General features: G+C 37.0%; 5 protein-coding genes across 8 annotated transcripts; 3 read left to right on the top strand and 2 right to left on the bottom strand.

Moving 5' to 3' along the window:
* Positions 1 to 3,296: 3,296 nt before the first annotated feature.
* Positions 3,297 to 7,516, top strand: LOC125204988 (S-adenosyl-L-methionine-dependent methyltransferases superfamily protein). 3 transcript variants are annotated; one of them, XM_048103769.2, is made up of 7 exons: positions 3,297 to 3,515; positions 4,354 to 5,008; positions 5,137 to 5,347; positions 5,498 to 5,792; positions 5,921 to 6,292; positions 6,413 to 6,490; positions 6,947 to 7,516. In XM_048103769.2, exons 2-7 carry the CDS (start codon positions 4,361 to 4,363, stop codon positions 7,170 to 7,172), a joined length of 1,830 nt encoding a protein of 609 aa, XP_047959726.1. In that variant the 5' UTR covers positions 3,297 to 3,515; positions 4,354 to 4,360; the 3' UTR covers positions 7,173 to 7,516. The 3 variants fall into 3 exon arrangements, with proteins under 3 accessions (XP_047959726.1, XP_088916987.1, XP_088916986.1); XM_089060861.1 differs by lacking the exon at positions 3,297 to 3,515 and adding an exon at positions 3,795 to 3,924; XM_089060860.1 differs by lacking the exon at positions 3,297 to 3,515 and adding an exon at positions 4,129 to 4,267.
* A 708-nt stretch (positions 7,517 to 8,224) lies between these two features.
* On the top strand, positions 8,225 to 10,194 carry LOC125204989 (protein PHYTOCHROME KINASE SUBSTRATE 1-like). Its single transcript, XM_048103770.2, has one exon. It carries the CDS (start codon positions 8,629 to 8,631, stop codon positions 9,799 to 9,801), a length of 1,173 nt encoding a protein of 390 aa, XP_047959727.1. The 5' UTR covers positions 8,225 to 8,628; the 3' UTR covers positions 9,802 to 10,194.
* A 1,146-nt stretch (positions 10,195 to 11,340) lies between these two features.
* On the top strand, positions 11,341 to 12,793 carry LOC125204717 (uncharacterized). Its single transcript, XM_048103432.2, has 2 exons — positions 11,341 to 12,402; positions 12,506 to 12,793. Exons 1-2 carry the CDS (start codon positions 11,418 to 11,420, stop codon positions 12,541 to 12,543), a joined length of 1,023 nt encoding a protein of 340 aa, XP_047959389.1. The 5' UTR covers positions 11,341 to 11,417; the 3' UTR covers positions 12,544 to 12,793.
* Positions 12,794 to 13,710: 917 nt separating this feature from the next.
* ORC6 (origin recognition complex protein 6) lies at positions 13,711 to 15,606 on the bottom strand. The gene is made up of 9 exons (XM_048104009.2): positions 15,296 to 15,606; positions 15,162 to 15,208; positions 14,972 to 15,076; positions 14,800 to 14,880; positions 14,586 to 14,697; positions 14,346 to 14,496; positions 14,188 to 14,258; positions 14,005 to 14,101; positions 13,711 to 13,923 (listed from the first exon to the last, which is right to left on the bottom strand). Exons 1-9 carry the CDS (start codon positions 15,563 to 15,565, stop codon positions 13,841 to 13,843), a joined length of 1,017 nt encoding a protein of 338 aa, XP_047959966.1. The 5' UTR covers positions 15,566 to 15,606; the 3' UTR covers positions 13,711 to 13,840.
* Positions 15,607 to 16,289: 683 nt separating this feature from the next.
* Positions 16,290 to 19,987, bottom strand: LOC125205181 (cullin-3A-like). 2 transcript variants are annotated; one of them, XM_048104006.2, is made up of 3 exons: positions 19,505 to 19,987; positions 16,436 to 18,523; positions 16,290 to 16,320 (listed from the first exon to the last, which is right to left on the bottom strand). In XM_048104006.2, exons 1-2 carry the CDS (start codon positions 19,666 to 19,668, stop codon positions 16,483 to 16,485), a joined length of 2,205 nt encoding a protein of 734 aa, XP_047959963.1. In that variant the 5' UTR covers positions 19,669 to 19,987; the 3' UTR covers positions 16,290 to 16,320; positions 16,436 to 16,482. The 2 variants fall into 2 exon arrangements, with proteins under 2 accessions (XP_047959963.1, XP_047959962.1); XM_048104005.2 differs by having other exon boundaries at positions 16,290 to 18,523.

The following is a 19,987-nucleotide window of genomic DNA, read 5'->3' as shown; positions in this document are numbered from 1 at the left end:
CATACTCACATTTTACTACATTCCACTAACTTTTTCAACTCACTAATATATAAAAGTAGGACTCACATTCCACTAACTTTTTCAACTCATTTTTCAGGAGTATTTATTAAAACTCGTGCCCAATCAAAATGAGACAATCTTTGTGGAAACTGGGAGTCTGGGACAGAGGGAATACTATTATACTTTTTCTTCCGTCCCTAAAAAGTACGAATAATTTTATTTTTCGTTATTTTTGAAAAGTATGTACTTTTTAATTTTGAAAACTTTTTTTATCTCTAATGAAACTCGTTATCCACTAACAATACATTAAAAACTTTTCTTTCTATGTATCTTTTATTGTTCCAATTATACATTAAACTCATATCTAACCAAATATTCATATTTTTTTTCGGAGAAAGTACTATGTAGTTGTATAGTACTCCGTAAAAGTTAAATTTTTGGTACACCTACCCGCCAATTTTGCTTTGTCATTATTAGTTTCACAAAATAATGTCATTTGACTAATAGATTTGGTAAAGAAAAGCGAATATAAAGGTTATTGGAATATACTTAGATTTCATTTTAATATATAATATTAAATGTACAATATAAAGTGAGTATAATTATTTTGTGAAGTGTGAACTCTAATTAATCAAAATTAAAATATAAATAAAACTTTTAATTACGAAAGCATCGATATTACAAATAAAGCATTATATTGCATACGGATGGAGTATATGCTTATTATCACCCCTGGAATATACCGCCAACGCTGAATATATATATAAAACCAACTGGATTTTTTTTTTTTTTTCAATAAATTAGTAAAACTGAATGTATGTAAAAAAAACAAATTTTTAAATGTCCAACGGTAAAAATAGTTATTTTAAAAATTAATTTTAAATTTCATCTATAAAGTACTTCCACTTCCACAGTTCCACTTCACTTTATAGTGATTCTCTACAAAATTCCTTCTAATATAGTAGTGAATATATTAGGGGTGGGTCGATACGATATATCGTATCGAAAACGTTGTATCGTGTGTCGTATTGAAAATATCGATATGAAAGAATTTCATATCGTTATCGTATCGAAAGTTCTGATATATCGAACTTTCGATATGGATAACACCAATATCATTGTCGTATCGATATTTCGATATATCATACCGAAATTCGATATATCGTTAAGAACGATAAATATTGTTATCGTATCGAATACCAGTATATCGAAAAATATAATTTCAATATTGAAAAATAACACAAAAATTAAATGGATTTATATATATTTATAATTTTAAACTTCAATATGTATTGAATTTCAATATGTTTCGATATATACGATATATATCGTGTATTCGATATAAAACAATATTGAAAATATCGATATATATCGTATATTCGATATAAAACGATATATCGCGATATAAGGAAATTCATATCGTTATCGTATCGAAAACTTACGATACAGTATCGTATCATATAAAAAATTACGATATATCGAAAATTCGATAAATTTTCGATATTTTTCAATACGATACGAGCGATATATCATTTTTTCAATATTTTTCTCCAGCCCTAACAGTGATTAGGCAATTAATCCTAAGCGTGTGTATGTTGTGACTAATATAGTACTCCATTTATTTTATAAAATAATAACTTTTCTGGATTTGATTATCATTAAGTCATATGTATAAATGTAGTACATGCATTACATATTCCTGCATTAGTAATTTCAAAATTATTAAATACTAGTACTACTGGTATTAGATACCACGATTTGGTATTGGTGGACATCATATGATGAACAATAAATCTATGTGATCAAATTTTGTACAACCAGAATCTAGTTTATTTGATTAAAAATAGGTTTATTTATGCATTTAATTAAAATATTTAGATGCATATATAATACATGGAAAGTGCATAATATTGTGGTCATATATTTATAATTTTTGTATAATTTTTTTATTTTTTTAGAACCATAAATATAATTAGTGCATACTTTAATTCAAATATTAAAATCAATAGAAAGAAAATTCAAATATAAATATAAAAAATGAGATTAAAGGCTAATAAGTCTTTTTAACTTATCCACTTACTATATTTATAATTTTAATATATAACTAATTCATCAAATTATTAATATAACCTTATTTTGATTGTACAAAATTTGGTTGTTTATCATTACTCAATGACGAATCCCTCCTATAATTTATAATTCATAGTAGTACGAAATGATGAATACATTTAATTCATACTGGTGGGCCTCACCATCTTTATCAGATGGTGTGAGACAATTTTATGGGCTGGATAATCGCTAGTACATCATATGCCTAATACTCTATAACTTAACAAAATGTACAAAATGACTAAATTATAAAGTTTGGTTAAAAAAAATGTACAAAATGCTCATGATATTTGGTTTCTGAGCATCCAAACTTTAAAATAATTCTTCCTGAATCAAGATGAGATAAAACAAATAAGAAGCCAATGACTGTTAATGATGTCCGCTTAATATGATTTTTCAATCGATTTATTAGTATGATTCTTGGTAGTCCTTGATCGTTTTATGTTTATCGCACTTTTCTATTTCGCCTTCTTCAAAAGTACTTACACTATTTTTTTAAAATAAAAGTTAGACATTTAATTAATACTCCATATAATTAATTAAGTGTTGCCGTAATTTTTCATTACACTTAAAATACTAGTAATTTAATTACACTAAAATTTAATTTCAAATTTACTATTTAAAAAGAAATGTGTAAGTAATATGGAACTTAATGAGTACTCCACATTATTAAATCTGGTCATATATCAATTGTAATGCACATAAATACAAGAACATTAATTGCATGGATTTACTCTGTGTCTCTCTCCATCAATGTGTCAATGGCAATAATTTAGTAGTAAAATCATCCTAGTACTAAAGCCTGATTGCATGACATTAGTGCTCCGTTGCTAATAACTCAAATAAGTAAAATGTATAAACATAACTTTGCCTACGATTTCTGAGATGAAGTTAATGGTTTGAAATTGCTCAGTATAAATAAATAGTGAAGTACATATGGATATTTTGCATTTTATGTTTTTCCACCATAAAATATTTAATTTTATATCTAAAGAGGCATGGGAGCGCAGTGCACCGCAACAGCAGTGGATCCCACAATAACCCATAAAGTGCATACCTATGCTTTATCTTTATTTATGTTTAATTATTTTCGCCCTCATATAGTAAGTCGGTTACACTAGAATTCAATAATATCGCATTATATACTGGAGTACTATATATTTGATTTTTAAGCAACAATCCAATTTGTAAGATAAATTTAAAAAAATATTGAGCGCACGACGTAATATGATGATCTGTATAAAAATGTTTATATATATACAGACTGTTTCCTGAATGTCAAAGTTGGGGCTTTTTTTTCTCTACTTATTGGATCCGTTCCAGCCATTTTCAAATTGAGAAGAAAAAAAACCAAAGCTGCGAGATTTATAGATCTCGATTCGGAACTCGCTCAACTGATGCAATTGGTATGTGATTTCATCGTTCATGCATCATATTCATACGTGAAACGTTACAAACTTAATGATTTGTTTTCACCTTTTTTTTTTCTTTGTGAGTGAATCAATGAATGGATGAATGATATCTGTTTTCAGGCTTTGGTAATATTGTTTTGACTTTTGAGATTTGAGTTGAATCATTAATTGGGAATGGTATACTTATGAGGGGGGGCCTTTCAAATCTAGCTACTATTTGTACTAGGATGCCGGTTTATCTTTGTGTTTGTTGGTGTCATTAATGAATTATTTAATTTTTGCTGTATATTGAAGCAAATGTCTCTTGATTTGAAGGATTATCAATTTGCTGGAGTGTGATTGACGTTTGATCATTTTCTATGTATTTTCCGAATCTGGATCATGATCTAATCTAATCTTTTAGGTTGGTGTATTGGTTTGCTGAAATTGGTTATTAAACTTAATTATTGGTTGAACTTGAAGCAAAAAGGCAATTTTTTTTTAGATCTGAGCTCACATTTCATTAAAAAGTCGAAACAGATCTTGATAGTGTTGGTGGATCTTACTTCTGTAGCCTACAAGTAATTAGTTGTTCGAAGAAGATTTTATTTTTCATATTTTTATATTCTTTGAGTGGTGCTTAAGATTTGGATGTACTCATCCCCTGATGGTTGTCATTGCCTTCGCACTTTTGTAGTTTGGGGCTATAATTATATTCAAATCTTATCGTGTATATATGCTGTTTGGACTCTCGTGCTTTATAATACGTGAGTATTTTGTCAAAAAGGAAGTAAGGTTAACAGGCATTCCACTGCCTCTATTTAACTTGAGTTATGCCCTATTGATGTTTCAGGCCTGTAATGGCGAACAAGTTTAATGCGGGAGATGGTAGGACCAGGAGTCATGTGTCAATTTTTATAGTAGCAGGTCTTTGCTGTTTCTTCTACCTATTAGGAGCATGGCAGAGAAGTGGGTTCGGAAAGGGGGACAGTATAGCATTGGAGATGACTAAGAGTGGAGAAAATTGTAATGTTCTTCCCAATCTCAATTTTGAAACTCATCATGGCGGTGAAGCTGGGATTATTGATGATTCGGATTCAAAAGCAACAGTGTACAAACCGTGCCATCAACGGTACACTGATTACACCCCCTGTCAGGACCAAGGGCGTGCAATGACCTTCCCGAGGGATAATATGATCTACCGTGAGAGGCACTGCCCTCCTCAAGCAGAGAAGTTGCGTTGCCTCATTCCGGCTCCAGAAGGATATGTGACCCCATTTCCGTGGCCAAAAAGTCGTGATTATGTGCCCTATGCTAATGCTCCATATAAGAGCTTGACAGTAGAGAAGGCTATACAAAACTGGATCCAGTATGAAGGTAATGTGTTCAGGTTCCCTGGTGGAGGAACCCAATTTCCTCAAGGAGCCGATAAGTACATTGACCAGCTTGCTTCGGTTATACCAATTGACAATGGAACTGTTAGAACCGCATTGGACACTGGTTGCGGGGTATGTCATATTAATAGAATTCTTTCTTCAAAAATCCTGTATACTATGCAATGTATATTTCTCTTCCAAAAATTAGATTATGAGATGGACTGCAGTGAATTGACTTTCCATCTGATCCTGCTTTTCAGGTAGCCAGTTGGGGTGCGTATCTATGGAAAAAAAATGTCATAGCAATGTCTTTTGCACCTAGAGATTCACATGAAGCCCAAGTTCAGTTTGCTCTGGAAAGGGGTGTACCTGCTGTCATTGGTGTTCTTGGGTCGATAAAAATGCCATATCCATCTAGAGCTTTTGACATGGCTCATTGTTCTCGCTGTCTTATACCTTGGGGGATAAATGGTGAAAATTAAACTTTTGTTGTTCTTGTTTGCACAATCATCATGGAAAGCCAAACCTTTATCTTATTAGAGGAAGTCATTAGAATGTGATACAATTTGAGCTGTGGAGCTGTTGAAGTTATATTTCAACCTTTTTACTTCCATTTTGCAGATGGACTATATATGAAGGAAGTTGATCGTGTGCTTAGACCTGGTGGCTATTGGGTGCTTTCAGGCCCTCCTATCAACTGGAAGACTAACTACAAGGCATGGCAACGACCACTGGAAGACCTTAAGGAAGAGCAGAGAAAGATAGAAGATGCTGCTAAACTTCTCTGTTGGGAGAAGAAGTCGGAGAAAGGTGAAATTGCTGTGTGGCAGAAGACAATGGATTCTGATGCTTGTCGTGCTAAACAGGAAAGTGCCGGAGCAACATTCTGTCAATCTAAAGATTCTGATAATGTCTGGTATGTGTCCGACAATTCATTGATAGATTTCTTGTTACAGATCTTATTGTTTGATTATTTTTCCTTGTTACCAAAGTGGTTGAGTTTGCTCACCATGAGTAATAACTAATGCTTCTTTTTTTTATCAGGTACAAGAAAATGGAGCAATGCATTACTCCAAATAAGAATCCTAACAGTGAAGAAATTAAACCATTCCCCGAGAGGCTTCATTCAGTTCCTCCACGAATTGTTAGTGGCTCAGTTTCTGGAGTTTCTGCAGAGGCATTCCTTGAGGATGATAAACAATGGAAAAAACATGTCAATGCCTATAGAAAGACTATCCCAATTCTCGACTCTGGAAGGTACCGCAACATCATGGATATGAATGCTGGATTCGGTGGTTTTGCTGCTGCACTTCAATCCCCCAAATTGTGGGTCATGAATGTTGTACCCACTATTGCCAAGAAAAATACCCTCGGTGTTGTTTATGAACGAGGATTGGTTGGTATCTATCATGACTGGTATGCATTCTTTGTCCGCTGTTTTCTGTCACCCTATTATCTACCTTAAACTACATAAATATCTTTGGTGCAACAACTATCTACTCTGATATTGACAGCCTATTGAAATTTCCTTGCCAGGTGTGAAGCCTTCTCTACTTATCCTAGAACATATGATCTCATTCATGCTAATGGTGTTTTTAGCTTGTACAAGGACAAGTAAGTTCACTCATAATCCCTTTACTCTGATATTTTGCTGCGAAACATTATTCTATTTCCATAATAATCAGTATGGACTCTGGACTTCTCCACATGAAATTAGCTACCTGACATAAATAAATTTAGAAACTTTTCTCGCAATCAAGGAATTGCAGAAATACAGGAGATTAGTGATTTAATGATGCTTCTGACTGATGCCTGATTCACTAAGTTGAAACCAAATCCTGACATACTTGATCTTATCTCGAATGAATTTGAGGATCAATAGTCAGTTAAGTCGGGACAATTACATTTCTACTTATGTGAGAATTCTTTTGATTATCCTATCCTGTGTGGTTCTCCTCTATTCAATTATAGAAGAATGTCGTCATTTTTCAGTTGTCTTCCACTCCTAAATGCATGTCTAGATTTGGAAAATGATTCTTTGAGTTCATGGTTTTTCCCTCTCCAACACAGGTGTGACTTTGAAGACATATTATTAGAAATGGACCGGATTTTACGTCCAGAAGGTGCGGTTATATTCAGAGATGAAGTCGATGTACTTGTGAAGGTGAAGAGAATGATCGGAGGTATGAGATGGGACTCCAAGATGATCGATCATGAGGACGGTCCACTTGTTCCGGAGAAAGTACTGGTTGCTGTCAAGCAATATTGGGTTGGCAACTCGACTTCTTCCCATTGAAAACAAGGCTGCAAAACTGCATGAGCTCGCTGCAACTTTTTGATCTTTAATTCAATCTCCCTGGATCACTATCCCTTTCACCATGAGAGTTCTGCAGATCAATGATTCTGCCAGGAAAAAGAGGCGACATTGGGCTTGATCCCACAAGTACTAACCAGGGATAGGTCAGTAAGTTATAGATTGTACTTCTATACTATGTAACTCTAGTGCATTTTTTGATCCCTTCGGAAAATCGCCCGAACTTTACCATATATGGGCTTTTGTTTTGCTTCTAGCTCTACCTTTTTCAAGCAAGTTGCTAATGACAGAACTATTTATGCCAACTACTATACATTCGTGTTTAATTAGAAGTCCTGGATGCTTAAAGTTTCAGTCTTTCCTTTTCCCTATGTTGCTATACAGGAGAATTTGCCAGTTAAGTGAAAACCAAAAACGTTGCTATCTATGTTGATTTACAGATTAAAAAGGTACACGAACACATACTGTTGTTTTGCTATGATTTTCATGTGATGTGTAGTAAAAGGACAAGTTTGTCTGGTTACAAAAAACATTTAAGATTGATTACATGTATAGGTCTGTGTCGACAGTAAGTAGATTTTGGAATCAATTCCGACAGCATGACAAATTCATTTAGACAGCACCATTGTTTTTAGTGTAAGAGTTTATAACACAGATAAAACAAGTGGGGCGTATGCAGTAATGTTCTCAAGAAACTTAAATCTGGAATTATTTTTTCTATGATTAGATTGAAAGAAAATGTGGAGACAGGGAATATTATTGTAAATTCTACTGATAAATTTCCAGTCATTTGGTATAAGCTTATCAATTATTACACCACATAGGTTAAAACTTGCTTTAGTGGATGTTTTTGACTGCCAAGAATAAAAACACAATTTGTTTTCTTGAAACAAGCCATTTTCCTTTGTGGGCTCATGCATGCATCATAGTAACATGCTAGTGCTAAGTAAGTTAACCTTATTTTTTTATCTAGCAGTTCTTGAAAAGATGAATGATGGTGTGTGTGTGTGTGTGTAAAGTAAGGCAGCCAATGATGTTTGAAAATCCATAGATGGTAGCTGGAGAATAGTGATGAATGATGATGGATGGTATAATACTAGGCTGAGATGAATTGACCAAAGATATGTGAAGGGAAAAGATGTGAATGTGATCATAATGCTACTGTAGAAGAAAGTGAGATGCTGTAGCTGCTTTATTTTCTTGTCCAAAAATGGCTATCATAATGGGATTCTGTGGTGCTCACACCCTTGCTACTTAATTCAAATCCAAAAGAGTATTTCCAGTTAAATAACCGCAACACAGTCAATCTAGTCAGTCTCCCTTATATATACACTTATCATGGTTTGCCAACTTTCCACAAACTCACCCTTTTCTGTTAGCCTTTTTTCACTTGAAAAAAAAAATCTTTGTGAAAACCCTTCTCCCCCATCTTTCTTGTATGAACACTAAGCTCGAACCCGACCGGGTAACAAAAATGTCGATGCCTGTGGCCTTGCTGACTCTGCCTCCCAAACACGCTTCCGAAATCACCAAAAACAACACTAGCAGTGCAGCCTCGTTCACTCAAGACCTCACCGCCAACCTCACCGCCACGCATGATCGGATCTTCCTTGGCAAGAAAAAGTCGCCAGACAAAGAAATCGACGTCTTCGATGCCCGGAAATACTTTGACGAGGTTCTGTACGACACTCCCAAGATCTGCACCAAGAACCATCAAGATCACCTCCATCAGCAGCAGCTCAACAAAGATGTTGTCCAAACTGCAGTCAAGGAGCATCCGCCCCCGACTGCAGCGCTCAGCATACGCTCCCAGTCGAGCTGGAACAGCCGGAGCTCCCTGCTCCGCACTGCTCCGGGAAGCCAGCAGCAGCTGAGCAAGGCAAGCAAGAAGAGCTTCCTTTCCAGCATTGGCTGCAACTGTTCCTGCTTAACCACCAGCATCATCAGTGGCAGATCAAAATCAGGAAACAAAACCAATAATGATCTCTTCACCAAGAGAGAGAAACAGGAGATCGAGAGGAGATCTCAGAAACAAGTGTTTGGCTCCCCAATCCACATAAAAGGGAACAACTGCTTCAACTTGGACGCCGTGGTTACATGGGATGCAATCACTCCATTCTCAGCAGCTGAAGAGCTCAAAATCCCTTCAATATCAAGTGAAATGCACAACGACAGTGACAGCGATGCAAGCTCCGATCTGTTTGAAATCGAGAGCTTGTGCATAGACAACCCTTTTGATCCCACAACATGCTATGCTCCGAGTGAGGCCAGCATAGAATGGAGTGTTGTCACTGCCAGCGCTGCAGATTTCTCCCTCCTTTCGGATTCAGACGACATATCCTCCACCATCCAAAAGCCGTGTGCCAAGAAAACTGCTCCTTCCAAAGAAATGCCAAAGATTCGGCCGAGTATTCTCTCAGGCTGCAAGAGCCAGAAAGCTGTTAATGTTGCCGGAGATGCACAGACGAAGAGGCGGCCCCTCACACCGATGACACGGTTCCACGACGAGAGCAAGCTCAGCTTTGATGGAAAGAGCAGGCAGAACTCACTTGATCACCGTGTCCTGTCTCAATCAAGATCTGCATCTTCTGCACATCTCTTGTGTACTTAGTCAAATTTTTTTCCTGTTAATTTTTTACCAAGACCATATCACATATGTATAAGTAGCTCATTAGTAAATAAATATGATCATTATTGTAACGTACAATGTACAACCAAGACATCACAAGCTAAATATTCTGCAAAATTTTGTGGTAAGTCATGCCAAGAGTGGGTTGTGTTTTTGCCTTTTGGTGCGACACGTTGCTCTAATGGAGGCCACGAGACAGGACAGCGTGAGACGAGATGGTGGGGTGCAGTCGCACTCCATAAGCGCCGTATTAATGGCAGGGCCCCTCCTTCAAAGGAGACAGCTAGCCAGTATGACATTTTAGACTAGCATTCAATCTTCATACATGGATAATGGATCACCTAGTGCAACTAAATATTGTGATTCTTGATTTCATTCCTTTTTTCTCAGTTCTTTTTCCTTTCTTGAGTTATGATTAATTATATCTGAATCACCAACTGAAGAAATAAAATGGGGCAAGTTGAAGAGTAAAAACTATGTAGTTGAAAATTTGTTTTCATGATTGGGGATTGGTTGAATATGATATGATGAAGAGATAATAATCCCCACAGCAAACTACAATAAATGAAGAATTGATACCTTAGTCTAAACTGCCAACTACCTCATGGAATGTAACCAATGATGAAGTAGAGAAGTGCATGGTTTTCATGATTTAGAGAGGTATGCTATTTACATATAGCACTATCATTTTCTTCATTAACAAAATTCCTCGAGTATATATGCAGTTGTATAGTTTTGTTGATGGAGAAAGCTGGTGTGCAATTCAGCTGGGGACCTAAGCGTTAATGCAGTTGGGACTGAATAGATAAGTAGTATCAAGAAATTTGACTATTAAATGACTTGCTAGCAAGGCAAAAAGAACAAAAAATTTATTGAGAAAACAACACATACCAAAAAACTCAAATAAGATGGCGATTGGCATTTGGATTACACCATATGTAACCATACGCCAACTCTTATTTTTGGTGTAAGAAAATTTCTCCATTCATACCGCAAACCTAAACCTTTTTTTGCTTTTTCATACACAATGACACCAACTACGGTCTATGGAGCTATTGCAAAAATGGTATGAAATTTTGAGTTTGGTATAAATGATTGGAGTAAAATTAGTTTTGGTGCGACATAAACTTAAAAACCGTGAAGCATTTACGATAGAATTAAATCAGCTATGTTGTTTGACTTACAAGAACAAAAACCCTTACAAACATATTAATTGGATTCGGGGATCGTTGAAATTGTTTTATTGCTATATTAATAAACGATCGTTACTAGTTTTCCAATCGTTTACAAGAAGAAAAACATGTACTCCTAAGTGTAATCACCTAATTCTAAGTTTCCTAATCGGAGAAGATTAGAATAATTAAAACAAGCCATCTTAGGAAAACAATTGAATCATTTTGATGAACTTTATATTCACAAAACGCCAATAAATCTGTTTAATAATTGTCAGAAATTAGAAACTCGATGATCGATACATATAGAATGAAATCAATGTTAGGAACAGAAATTGATATGTTAACAAAGAATATTATTTTCCATGTATAATTCATAATCCTCTCCATATAAATAGAGCTACCAACACCTGCAAAATTTGAAAAATGTCGATTGAAATTACAGAGGAATTAGCCCTAAATCTGGCAAAAATGTTTTTGCGCCACAACCTTGTGGATCCGCAAACCCTAGCCATCGACAATACACCAACCGATATCGCTGTGAAACTAAACAACGACAACTACCCGGTGTGGGCGACCCTGATGAAGCGAGAGCTGGGCGGCAAGGGTTTGACGTCTCACATCACCGCAGATCCAAAGCCCCCTCTCAGCACAGATCCCTCTTTCCCCCTATGGCAGCAATCAGACCACAGGGTATTCATCTGGATCATTCTACACATGAATCCAAGCCTTGTCAACTTAGGTGTTGCTCAATACCCAACCGCAAAGCACCTCTGGGATGGCCTAGCCACCATGTACGGGAGCGACTCCGACTCGTATCGAATGTACGAGCTCTATCGGGATGCCTATTCTATTAAACAGAACGGAGGATCGTTGGATTCAATTTGGAACAGATTTCAGGAGATATGGTTTGAGATGGACTGCAGGAAACCAAATCCGATGACGTGTAGTGAGTGTAGAAATCAATTCCATGAATACGTGCAAACGGAGAGGCTGTTTCAGTTCCTTATGGCAATAGACGATCGATTCGAATCGGTGAGGAGAAAGGTGCTGTTGACGGATCCGTTGCCCTCATTGACGACGGCATATGCGATGGTGAGGCGAGAAACGGAGATTCAGATGCAGGTGAGAGAAGATAAGAGCAAACTTGTGTGCTCACATTGCGGAGGCCGGAGGCACGACAAGGATAGCTGCTTCTACTTGATCGGGTTCCCGGAATGGTGGGAAGGGCCGAAGAAGATGAAGCCATCGACAGCCTCTGGCATCCGGCAGCCGCAATCTCGTCAGCCAATGGCAATCTCTGCGTATAGCATGGCGAGATCAGCCAACCATGCCGAAGCAGCCAAGCCCACCTATGGCGGATTCTTCCGTGAAATCGGAACAGCTGTGTCAAACATAACAGAGGAGGAGGGTACAATCTCTCAATTTTGCTCAACTACTCTCAACAAGTCATGTTACTAAGGAATTAAATCATAACTATCTTATTAATGCAATCGCACTTTTGTACATGGCAGAATATACGGACGAGGAAGATCTTTGGTTCTGGCACTGAAAGAAATAACGAAACGGCTCAACAAGGTACTGTGTTGCTGACACATGGGCTGCAAACGGTCGGGGCTTTGGCATCGTCAGTTAAGACACTCATTTAAAAAATCTTGTTCTCAGAATTGAAACATGACACTTGTTTTTGGCCAAAAGCCACACACTTGCATGGAATCTCTTTTTTCTCTAATCCATTCGGATATTTAGGGCTGTGCTCCTGTTACTGATGGTCAAGGCCTTAAAATAGTTTTTGTTGTTTATCAATGATCGCACTTTGTGGACAATTTTATGCACTTGTTCAAATTCGGTATTAAAAGACCATCTAACGTTTTGTTGGAAAATAAGAAAAACAAAACAATGGATTGCAAGAGATACCAACACTCGGTTGGAAAATTGATTTACCTCTCACATACTCGACCAGATAGCTTATGATGTCGGGCAAGTAAGCCAATTCATTCATCGGCCACAGAAAGCTCATATCAATGTAAAACTAAGGTTTGCCTCATATTTGAAGGGAACTGTGGGATATAGCCTTTCTTGAAAAGAATGGATACTTAGAGATCTGTGAATGTGATTTGGCAAGCAATCTCATCGACTCCATTGCTTGATGTTTTACTTTTGTTGGAGAAAACATAATCACTTTGAGATGTACGGTAAGAAATAAAATGTTATTGTCCTATCAAGTGTTGAGGTAAATTTTGATGAGGAAAAGTGGCATAACATAGATATTATAGCTAAGAAAAATATTAACGAAACTTGGGTTTCCCCTAACGCATAACACCAAATTGTTTAGTGACAATAAAGCAACGACTAGCATTGCATAAAATCTTCCAAACATGACAAAAGCAAACATGTAAGATAGATTGACACTGTGAAACTTATCTTTTTCCTATTAGAGGATCAATTGTCACATATATTAACAAAGACAATAAATTGAAGTTTCAAAAACATTTTTGGTCTTTGTAAGTGAAGCATTGTATAACTCACAATCCTCCCATATAACGAGAGCTTGTGAATCCTATAATACATCAATAAAACTATGAATTCTAATTATATTCTCTTGTTTACCATCTAAAATAACTATGCCATAAGATTGAGATATGTTTGCATATTTGTTCTATAATTATTTTGACACCAGAATCAACCATGGTAAACTTGCAGATGTTGTAATATATGATTGTTTCATATATGAGCCAATTTCATTTCAACAATAATTTATACTCCCCATTTCTTTCAATTGTCATGTACAGCTTGAAAAATAATCTGAGATCAGCAAAATTGAAAAAAAAATAAATCAATATCTATGATCACAAGGCTTTTGCTGCAGTTTCAGGAGCCTTCTTCAGAAAATCAAGCCTGCTCTGTCTGCTTTTCGTTATCTTGGCAGCAGCTACAATAGAACAAAAAACCACATTACTCACTAAAAATGCAACAAACTTCAAAAAGTTGGAAAGTTTTTCTTCTTAACTACCTTGAGCCTTGCCAAGCTTGTTAGACTTCAAAACAGCCGATTTCCACTCATCGTGATCCCGTTTATCCATCTGCTTGCGCTTCTTGTAGGCCGGAGACTGCATCAAACATCAGTTTAACTTCAGCACCATCCAAAACTCATGCTAGACCACAACACATTACACCAATGAACAATAATTATTACCTCTTCACCATCACTAGAAGAGTAGCCACCATCCTCTAGCCTTCTCTTTTCAGGCAATGCATCAATAAGCTCTGCAAATACAATTTGTTTGATTAAAGATACTGATACAGAATGATCTTAGCCGCGTTAAGAGCTAAGGTGATCCAATGATGTTATACCTCGGTTGCCTTGGATTTTCCTAGCATCCTTTTTCTCCTTGGCTATCCCAAACACATCAAAGCATAGGTCCAACATCGAAGTAGATATATTAGCAAATTCAGACTCTGATGTGCCAGCAAGCTCAATCAACTTGAATTTGTCTGCCTTGAGCTGCATTCACATAAAACACTCACCAAAATGACTCAAAACACTCTCTCAACTCAACATAAATGATAGCAAAATTGTGCATATATATGTACCTTATGCCTCTTGGCACAAAGGTAGAATGCCACCGCAGTAAAAACAGGCCGACTAAAGTCCGTACCGCCCCTTCGAGAAAGAGGCAACGAAGCAAGAAACCGATCCTTATACCTAAAACAACTCCATATGATTATAACCACAAGCAAAAAGACCACAAAGCAAAATCAACAATTTGTCATTTTGGCTACAAAATTAGGGATTGCAAATGCTTACAAAGAAAGGCCCTTGTGAACAAAGGGGATGAGGCGCACACATCCAAATTGAATGGCCAGTTCTCTTACATCAAGTTTATTCCTTCACAAAACAAGATTACTAAATAAGTAAAAGAAAATTTTGATAGCATCAACACCCTAAAAAGGTTAAAATTTCAATAGCAGATACTGACTTCAAATTCATCCCATTCTGCATCGAGTTGAAGGATCTGTTGTAAGCCTTCTCGGAAACCCCACTCAGCTTTATTGCCTCATGCCGATCAAACAAAACTTCCATTCTGATACATATATACATAGATCGCATCAATTAAGTGAAATTAAATTCGAATACGGCTCGCAATCTTATCATGATTAATCAAATACCTGGAAGCTGCAATCTCGAGGCAAATTACGGCCTTGCAAATCTCGCCCTGAATATCAAAATCAAGCACACTTAATAAATCAATTGAATCGATGAAAATGGGACGATTTTATCGGAATGAAAGGAGAAAACGTACGACGCCGATGATGGAGGAATCGAACTGGATGTCGGCTAGGCGGCGGAGCTCGGCAGCCTTACGAACGACGTATTTGGATTCGGAGAGGCCTAATTTCCTGGCTATGTCGGACATGTCCATTTTTGGAGCAAATGAAATTGGACTAGGTCGATTCTTGTTGTTGGTTTTTGGGATTGAGAGAAATGAAATCTCTAGTGAAATTGCGTTATTGGGTTGCTGGGAATTTTCACTTTTATCATCAAAGATTAAAGGCGGGAACGCGGCAGGCATCGAAATTTTGAGGGTTCATTGGCGCGCGCTGAAAATTAAAAATGCCGATTCTTTATTAGGCGCCAACTGGCACACAGTTATTCGCGAATTAACGGCGAATATTTCTGTAATTTTATCTCAACTATCAATATCATCGCCCTCATTTTTATTTTTACATCAACGCTAACAATTTTATTTTTTTTTCTTTTATTCATGATCCACTTTACAAAATTAAATAATGGAGTACTCCGTAGGGAGTAGTATTTAAATAACAAGAATGCTCTTAAAAATTATTAAGTGAAATGTGTTGATATTTAGAGTTTGAAAATTACAAATACCAAAAATAAATTTCCTAAACAATACACAATGTACATGATTTGAAAAATTAAAAATAGATAGAAATGTCTTGCAGCGCATACCCTTCCCCGTCCAGACCAGGTGCCGGAGACTACACCCCTCTAAGCGGTCCAGCACATCCAGAATGGGCTCTCTGGAACATTCTACTAAGCCCAACATACTAATACAATCGGTTCTCTGGAACTTTTATTACTCTAACTCTAATTATAGGTCTAAACTTCAACTTATTTTTATATATCGATGATTGGATGTTGTACCCCTCAATCATATACGAAATCCCCTCGATGAAGAATGTATCAGAACAACCCAATAAAAGCTTCTACAGGCAAACATTTACACGTTTTCATCACAGTTATGATAACTTGTCAATGAGTATAGCACACAGAAGGAACTAAAGACGCGAGAGAGTGAATTCATAACTGCAGGTAAAAATGTAAATGACGTTACAAAGGATTGAATTGAACAGTGGCCATTGCATGAAGAGATAAAAGTTTCACTCAGAATATAAATTGCATCTTTCAGAAATAAACTTGCCTTAACTGTCAATCAGCAGCACTTTCATGGCAAAGTAGACAAATTTTTCAGGCGAGATACCGGTACAATCGCCTATCTTCATTATCCCTTTCCAAGAAGTCTCGCTCTATAAGCGATTCAATTCGTTTCTTGATCTCCCCAGGGTTGGCCAGGAACCGTGACTGCAACTGTTTTGTCACCTCGGCAATGATATTATTGTGATCCAATACCCTCCTCGATTTCATGATTCTGACTATTGCAGCCTCAATCTGGGGTTTCCTATCTTCCTCCACCCTCTGCCTTGTCTCTTGCTTCTCAGGCTCAGATTCCTTCTGTGCAACCACAGTTCCTATTTTAACCTTTCGAAGTTTGCTCGTGAAACTGTCATTAACAGAAAATACATCATCCTCTCCAATATCCTTGCTCATGGGCTCTTTACGGAGCACATTTTTCCCTTTTACGCAAGCTAGGGACTGCAGGCACCGTTTCAAATCAGAAGAGGGAATCTCTGTGGCCTGCTCAATCTCCTTGTAGCTAAGATGTTCAGTATTGTTGAACAACATTAGGACACACATTTGATAAGTCGAAACATTCAGCTCATACTTATGTACTTCCCCAAAGGTTGCTCTCAGATCAGCTGTTCCCATATTTGTCTGCCAGGTTAATCTCCTACCTGTATGAGTCCCCAAGTAATATGATCGAAATTTCTCGCACAGAGTTGACAGCTCAACTGGAAGGTTGCAAGTATTGGTGGATTGAGTAGGCCAAGATCCAGTAGTCAAAACCTGTACAACTAATGTTGGGCCATTCCCCAGCTCAGCACCGCATGCAGCATAAAACCCTTGCATTGTGTCCTGAGACGTCTTCATATCTGTAAACATCCCTTCCAATTTCGATGTAAATTGATAACCACATTCAGTCTTCAGTTTGACAATAAGACTTCTCTCTGCATCATCAGATACTGTTTTTCCAGACAAGAGCCTCTTTGCCAAGTGCTGCTTGTAGTATTTCTCAAAAACATCTTTCTCCTGAAGGTAACGAAATAATATCATCACCTTATCAAGAATAAGCTCAACATCATCGTCTTTCACTCCCTTCAGTCCCTTGCGGAGCTTATCATCTACAAACAAAGATATGTACTCAGGAGAACGAGGATTTAAATTGATGAAATACTCGAATGAAGAACTCAAGGCATTCTGGAAGGTCTTATCATTGCTGAATGCCGAGCTTATGATTTTATCATACTTATCCCTTTTCTCAAGGAGGGTCTCAACAAACTCCACTGGATTCTTTGATTTCTCAGGATCAGTAACAAGCTGTTTGCCTGTATCTCTGATGTGAGACGTCATTACATCCCTGATTGTCGAAAGACCTATAGAAACCCGATGGAATAAGTTGTACATCCTTGCCAAGTCTTCAAATTTATCATCGAGAAGCATCTTTATCAGTCCTGAGTTCTCCATGTGTATTAATCTGAGCTTGTGGTTGGCTATCATCTCCTTTTCTACAACATTGGTTATCTTTGTTTCAGTCTTCGTGTCTAAATAATGCGATACCCTGTCAATTTCTTCATTGAGTCGCCTTTCAGCTTTCTTCAGATAGTCTGCACAATCACAACATTCGATATATTCCTGAGATTCTGCTCGATAGAAATCAGCAGAAACTTGAAGAAATGATTTCTCAAAATCTTCTTGGTAGACTGAAGGTCCCAAGTCCATTAGCATTTTGATAATGTTTCTCATAAGCCCTCTGTTGATAACTTCGCCTGTGCGTTCCCTCTGTATCAGTTCAAGAATGGTGTTTAAAAGCCTTGACTGGATATTACTATTGTGGATTACATGGTCCCTCCAGAGGTTTAACCCAAGCTCATGAACAGGGGTTTTGTGGGTGCTTGGGATGAATGTTCTGTCCATGTACATTAGTATGTCACGGATCATTTGCAATGCTTTATTGTGATCGTTCCATTTGGTATTAAGTTCATCCAGGAATGAAGCACCTTGGGCAGCTTCTATGGATTCGGACATTGACTGAAGATGGAGTGTCATAGTAGACACAAGTCCAGAATAAAGTCTCTCACCAAATTTATGTAATACCATATTGTAAGCATTTCTGGATGCAAAGAAATTCCAAATTAGAGACCCAATATGTTGCAGGAAGAGCATGCAATTTGGTAAGTTACTCGTTTCACACATACACTCCTAATGTCTGACTTAAGCAAGGATTCACTTCAACCAAAAGATAAAGGACAACATATTCAACAATCACAGCCTCTATTAGAAAATGTGCCTCTAGACAGCATATAATGATAAAGGACACAAATCTGATTCTCCTCATTCAAACTCTTATCAGTGATAATGTTTATTGACTCTTTCAACAAATCACAACTCAAATTACCTTCTGCACTGGAAGGAAGGTTCTTTTCTACAGCATAATGGTGACAAAGAAGGATTGAAGCAGAGGGATTAAAAATTTTAAAAGCACAAGTAATATTCAAATTAACTGAAACAAATTCAGAAGCAAAGTTCTTTCCACTACATAGAAATGTAGTAACAGTACACATACAGAGGACAAGGCGCCAATGAAACCATATTATGTGCATATTCTATTAAAAACAAACACAGCTCTCTAAAAATAACATTCAATGTGAAATCCTTAATCTGTTTAGTTAATAGTATGTAAAGACCGGATAATTACACATCAAGTATGTATAAACTATGCGCCTCGGGATTACACTTTAAGATAACATTGTTCAAATGTGATAGGGGAAGAGGAAAGAATGAAATGCCACCCATGAACACATTGATTAGCTAGGGTGTCTTGCATAGAAATGGTGGTAAAACGCGTTTGAACGCTTACCAAATCAAATGTAAACTCCTACAGCGTACAGCTACAGAATCATCCATCAATTTAAAGAAAACTAGCAATTCAACAACCATACGCAGACAATTGACAGCCAAAAAAAAAAAAAAGAGTAGCGCCCAATCAACTTCAATAACGAATATCTTAAGAAGCTAGTGACGAACTAAACCGTGAAAAAGGAAGCAAAAACAAAACTTCACGAAATTGGGGCAGGAAACAGCAAAAAGAAACCTGTATAATTCTTCAAAACTAAGGCCGCTAGCGTTATGGTTGTAAATCTCTCTAATCGCATCCTCTAAAACCTTCCAAGTCTTTTCTGCATACTTGGGATCCACCACCACTTTATGCTTAAACGCTTCAATCTGAAAATTCCTCTTCTTCGGCCCGCTGCTCATCCTTTCGGAAAATTTGAAATTGTGATCTCCGAGAGCAAATAATCTACGAAACCCGAGGTTTTAGGGTCAGATCGATGACGCGATTTTAGGGATTTTTTTCAATTGGTTGATGAGGCGAAGAAAACAGGTTCAGGGGATGAAATTGGAGCTGAAAACCGTATAGATGCAGTGATAGATTGGATTGTGGGCCGAGCTAATCCAGCATGAACATGAGTTTGAGATAATTGATCAAAAGGAACAACTGTTCTTCATTTCTTTTGTCAAAAAGGGATGCCAGTTTTCGTTAGGGTTTTCGCTGGGGTCGATTTGGAAATTATAA

The sequence above is a fragment of the Salvia hispanica genome, chromosome 6 (assembly GCF_029641045.1).
Source record: "Salvia hispanica isolate PSC_SH4W2 chromosome 6, Shi_PSC_v1, whole genome shotgun sequence".
Lineage (NCBI taxonomy): Eukaryota > Viridiplantae > Streptophyta > Magnoliopsida > Lamiales > Lamiaceae > Salvia > Salvia hispanica.
This window is presented reverse-complemented; position numbering and strand designations above follow the sequence as displayed.

Coding starts and splice junctions, on each gene's coding strand:
- LOC125204988 (XM_089060860.1), top strand. CDS start 4,152: ATGTACTCATCCCCTGATGGTTGTCATTGCCTTCGCACTTTTGTAGTT. Junction 4,268..4,353: donor ACTCTCGTGCTTTATAATAC/GTGAGTATTTTG, acceptor TTGATGTTTCAG/GCCTGTAATGGCGAACAAGT. Junction 5,793..5,920: donor AAAGATTCTGATAATGTCTG/GTATGTGTCCGA, acceptor TTTTTTTATCAG/GTACAAGAAAATGGAGCAAT.
- LOC125204989 (XM_048103770.2), top strand. CDS start 8,629: ATGAACACTAAGCTCGAACCCGACCGGGTAACAAAAATGTCGATGCCT.
- LOC125204717 (XM_048103432.2), top strand. CDS start 11,418: ATGTCGATTGAAATTACAGAGGAATTAGCCCTAAATCTGGCAAAAATG. Junction 12,403..12,505: donor AAACATAACAGAGGAGGAGG/GTACAATCTCTC, acceptor TGTACATGGCAG/AATATACGGACGAGGAAGAT.
- ORC6 (XM_048104009.2), bottom strand. CDS start 15,565: ATGCCTGCCGCGTTCCCGCCTTTAATCTTTGATGATAAAAGTGAAAAT. Junction 15,209..15,295: donor ATTCCTCCATCATCGGCGTC/GTACGTTTTCTC, acceptor TTTGATATTCAG/GGCGAGATTTGCAAGGCCGT. Junction 14,497..14,585: donor TTTGTGCCAAGAGGCATAAG/GTACATATATAT, acceptor ATGTGAATGCAG/CTCAAGGCAGACAAATTCAA.
- LOC125205181 (XM_048104005.2), bottom strand. CDS start 19,668: ATGAGCAGCGGGCCGAAGAAGAGGAATTTTCAGATTGAAGCGTTTAAG. Junction 18,524..19,504: donor AGTTTTGAAGAATTATACAG/GTTTCTTTTTGC, acceptor CTTTGCATCCAG/AAATGCTTACAATATGGTAT.